Below are 5000 nucleotides of genomic sequence, written 5' to 3'. Positions count from 1 at the left end.
CCAATTCCCCCCCTCACCCCCCCTTCTCCTCCAATTCCCCACCCACCCCCCTTCTCCTCCAATTCCCACCCTCATCTCCCCCCCTTCTCCTCCAATTCCCACCCTCATCTCCCCCCTTCTCCTCCAATTCCCACCCTCATCTCCAATTCCCACCCTCATCTCCCCCCCCTTCTCCTCCAATTCCCCCCCTCACCCCCCCCTTCTCCTCCAATTCCCACCCTCATCTCCCCCCCCCCTTCTGCTCCAATTCCCACTCTCATCTCCCCCCCCCCTTTTCCTCCCTTTCTCTCTCTGCAATTCCCACCCTCATCTCCCTCCCCTTCCCTCCAATTACCACCCTCATCTCTCCCCCTTCTCCTCCCTTTCTCTCCCTCCAATTCCCACACTCATCCTCCCCCCCTTCTCCTCCAATTCCCACCCTCATCTCCCCCTCCTTCTCCTCCAATTCCCACCCTCATCTCCCTCCCCTTCTCCTCCAATCCCCACCCTCATCTCTCCCACTTCTCCTCCCTTTCTCTCCCTCCAATTCCCACCCTCATCCAGCCCCCTTCCCTCCAATTCCCGGCCTGATCTCTCCCTCCCCTTCCCTCCAATTCCAACCCTCATCCCCCCTCCCCTTCTCCTCCAATCCCCGGCCTCCACCCTCATCTCTCCCCCTTCTCCTCCCTCCAATTCCCACCCCTCCAATCCCCGGCCTCCATCCTCATCTCTCCCCCTTCTCCTCCCTCCAATTCCCACCCTCATCTCTCCCCCTTCTCCTCCCTCCAATTCCCACCCTCATCCCCCCTCCCCTTCCCCTCCAATCCCCGGCCTGATCTCTCCCTCCTTCCCCCAGGTACATCAAGCTCTCCAGTCCTCGGCTCAACAACACGACCGTCGTGGGCACCGTCCTGGTCTACACTGCCGTCATCCTCCTCGGCCTGGACCACGCCACGCTGCCGTCGCCTCACTACTTCCCCGTTGTGTGCACGGTAAAGGGCGTGGGGGTGGGCGTGGGCGTGGGCGTGGGGGTGGGGGTGGGGGTGGAGGGGGTGACTCCTTTAAACATGATAGAGTGTGAATTTTCTTCTTCTTCTTCTTCTTCTTCTTAGTCTCTTTTTTTTCTTTCTTTCCTTCGTATCTGTTTTCTTTTTTCTTCTTGTTTCCAGAGTGCGATTTTTTTCTTCTTCTTTTCTAATGTGTTTTTCCTTGATTCTTCTTTTTCTGCTCTTTTTGCTTCTTCTCCTTCTTTTAGAGTGTTTTTTCCTATCTTTATTCTTCTTTTCTAATATATTTTTTCTTGCTTCTTGTTCTTGCCCTTGTTCTTTATAGAGTATGCTTCTTCCTTTCTTCTTCGTTTTCTCTTTCTCCATATATTTTACCTTTCCTCTTCGTTTTCTCTGCCAGGACCACAACGTTGTGTACACGGTAAAAGGGATGGCGGGGTGACTACGTTATTCATGAGAGACCAAGTTTTTCTTTCTTAATATCAATATTTCTTCTTCTTTCTTCTTCTTCCGTCTACTACTTCTTCTTCTTCTTTTACTTCTGTTATTCCTTATTGCTTGTGTTTTACTTTTTTCTTTTGTCTTTTTTATTCTTTAATTTGTAGACTCGTTTTACTTTTTTGCGTCCTGGTTTCGTTTTTTTCTTCTTCTTCTTCTGACTACTTCTCTTTCTTCTTCTTTTACTTCTGCTATTCCTTATTGCTTCGGTTTTTCTTTTTTCTTTTGTCTTATTCTTTAATTCTTAGACTATTGTTTTACTTTTTGCGTCTGGTTTCGTTTTTTTAGATTCTTACTTCTATTTTTTTTTTCTTAAGGGTTTTCTTCTTTTGTCACCTTTTTTCCTCATCGTTCTCCTTTTCTTTTCCTCGTTCGTTTTCACTTCATTCCTTTTCTTCATTTCCTTTACCTGCTTTTCGTTCGTCTCTTTTCTTTCTTTTTTCTTTTCTTTATTTCTCGTCCTTTCTTCCATTCTCCTTCCCTTTTCTTTCTCCTTCTTCCCTTTCTTCATCACCTACCTTTCTTTCTAATTCCTTTTCTTCCTCTCATTACCTCTTTCTCCCTCCTTGCTTTCTTCTCCCTTTTCTTCCTTCTCCTTTCATTTTCTCTCTTTTCTTTTCCCCTTCCTTTTTTATCTTCCTTCTTCCCTTTCCTTTTCTTCTTCCTCCTTCTTTCCGTTCTTCCCCATCCCTCCTTCTCTCTGTCCTTCTTCCCCCTCCCTTTACATCAACGAACAACCCTTCTCTTAACAAGCCATGAATACCAACATCTTTTAAACCCAAGTTATAAAGTCTACCTTTTTTTCTCTCTAACACTCTCTTTCTCCCTCCAGGCCCGGGCTTACCTCCTCTCAGCTGGCTTTTCTCTGGCTTTTGGCTCTATGTTCACCAAGACGTACCGAGTCCACCAGATCTTCACCCGGTCAAACAGCGCCGGGGTTGTGAAGAACAAGGTACAGCAGAGAGGATGGGTTTCTGTTGGGAAAGGAGTGTTGTGGGGATATGTTATGAGTGGGAGGGGATGTGGTCGTCTATGTGTGTGTGTGTGTGTGTGTGTGTGTGTGTGTGTGTGTCTGTGTGTGTGTGTGTGTGTGTGTGTGTGTGTGTGTGTGTGTGTGTGTGTGTGTGTGTGTGTGTAGGTGTGTATATGTGTGTGTGTAGGTGTGTGTGTGTGTGTGTGTGTGTGTGCGTGTGTGTGTGTGTGTGTGTGTGTGTGCGTGTGTGTGTGTGTGTGTGTGTGTGTGTGTGGAAAAAGTGAGGCCAAATTCTACTTTGACCTTTAGGACAATAGGCGTTCACTAATTCAAGGAAGACCAGTATCCAACCTTAGCAACGTCTGTCGTACTTCTTAATCGATTTTCCTTTCAACGATCACACACACACACACACACACACACACACACACACACACACACACACACACACACACACACACACACACACACACACACACACACACACACACACACACACACACACACACACACACACACACAAAAGAGAGATGATAACAGCAATAATAATATCAGAAAAAATAACAAAGGTAATGTTAGCGGTGATCGTAATAACGTTAGTGACAATGATAAATTCGATATTGATATACTGATAACTGATGGTTGGAATGATTAGCAAAATATATGATTATGGTCCTATTTTTTTCTCCTTTTCCTTCCTTCTGCCTCACGTCCCCGCAAAACAGCTGTTCAAAGACAAACAGCTGATCGGCGTCATCATTGATAAACATATTGACATATTTTTTTATAATAAAATATATGATGGCGTTCTTCCTTTCTTTATTCTCTCTTTTTTTCCAAAACAGCTGTTGAAGGACAAACAGCTGATCGGCGTCATCATGGTGCTGCTCGTCGTCGACATTATAATCGTGTCTGCCTGGATGGGAGTCGACCCCATGACTCGACACTTACACAACCTCACTCTAGAGGAACATAGGGAAGTTGTTTTTCAACCGCAGGTATGTGGCGCTGTTTTTCTGTCTTCTTCTTTGTGTCTCTGTATAATCGTCTAATGTCTGTATGTCTGTCTCTCTTTTTCCTTTATCATATCGATATTACAGTCATAGTGAATTTGTTACATTTATTGTTTAGTTTATTATCGTTATTGTTAACATTATTATGATTATTAGTGTTATCATCATCATCATCATTAATGTAATTATGATCATGGTGATGATGGCGATAATGATTATTATTTTTTTTCATTATCACCATCATGACGTCATCATCCACATCATTACCTTACCTATTCTTTTTTGTTCTCGGAATGATATGATGGCATAGTGCCCAGTGAAAAGAGATGCAAGTCATTGCAAAGAAGGGTCGTTGGATACAGGTGCTCATGTAAAACGAAAAATACACCTAATGCAATCAGTAGATAGGTTGGTAGTGATCAAGTAACGGGTATAAATCAGGCTGATAATGTGATCAAGATTAAAATAGTAGTGTTTGATGATGTGTTCGAATTCTCAATAGTAATCAATATTTTCGTGGTGATGGTAAAGTTGGAAGTGCCAACAGTGGGCCAAGAATTGTTGAAATGTATTTAAGAGATGGACCGCTTGGAATTACCAAAAATGGTTTGCACTTTTGCAGCTAGTTTGTTGTGCTAAACTTCTTTATTTCGTAAGTCAAGGTGAATATTGTCATTCCTTTAGCTGGAGGTCAAAAGGGCAATTTGTTCACCAATCTCCAAGCATCTCTGTCTCTGGAGAGAACCATAGTTATCTCCAGCATTCTCTTTCACAATCCTCGTTATACATAGGCATTTGGTGTTCTGTATTTGAAAATAATTTACTGTAATCTTTGATTACTTAAGTCAGAGGGCTGACACATAAGCTCCTTAAAATTAATGATTATGGTGGAGAACACTTACTGATCTTTCAATTTTTCACAAAAAAATATTGCATTGCAATCTTGTTTAGTAGTACAACTATCATCTTAGAACTGTACCTGTACCTATATTAGTTATAGTCTTCAGCATAAACTTCCTCGGATGGTTTGTGAAGTTTTGTCCAATGGTTATTGTCAAGTTACCTGTGCTGTCGCAACAGTAACGTGGTGGTCTCGCAATCTTGCGGACCTGCGTTCAATCCCACGGCCGGCCAGTGAATGGTAACCCCGGCCGTTCCTTGCACACAGGGGGAGATTTGGAAGCAAAATAAAACAGACAGCATTTCACAGCAAAGAATATCCATTGTAACAAATGGAAGTAAAACTAAATCTTTAAAATCTTTATCTTTTGGAGAGGGAATCATTGGGAAGTGAGTCAATTGGTCTGATGGTATTATCCTTTCTCTCACTAGATCTCTTGGTATGCTATTCACACAGTAAGGATTGCCAGTTCTTCTGCAGGACATCACCAATCTTGCTCTTCCGTACCTCTATAATGGTCTTCATTTCAGTTCACTAGAGTACCACTATACTGCTTGGCAGGTCCAAAGAATCTCGGTATCTCGTTTAGCTGCTTAATTGATGAAAGTCATAGTAGCTGGGCTGGGTAG

General features: G+C 43.4%; 1 protein-coding gene across 1 annotated transcript in view; it reads left to right on the top strand.

Moving 5' to 3' along the window:
* The window catches only part of LOC113822866 (gamma-aminobutyric acid type B receptor subunit 2-like), a 24034-nt gene that overhangs the window by 10218 nt on the left and 8816 nt on the right, over positions 1–5000 (top strand). Inside the window, exons 4-6 of the mRNA XM_070134516.1 lie at positions 836–971; positions 2317–2436; positions 3303–3455. Coding sequence (XP_069990617.1) covers positions 836–971; positions 2317–2436; positions 3303–3455 — 409 coding nt within the window. The remainder of the gene's footprint in view (positions 1–835; positions 972–2316; positions 2437–3302; positions 3456–5000) is intronic.

Source organism: Penaeus vannamei, chromosome 20 (genome assembly GCF_042767895.1).
Source record: "Penaeus vannamei isolate JL-2024 chromosome 20, ASM4276789v1, whole genome shotgun sequence".
NCBI classification, from domain to species: domain Eukaryota; kingdom Metazoa; phylum Arthropoda; class Malacostraca; order Decapoda; family Penaeidae; genus Penaeus; species Penaeus vannamei.
The sequence above is the reverse complement of the archived record's forward strand: the minus strand, read 5'-3'. Positions and strand labels throughout refer to the sequence as shown.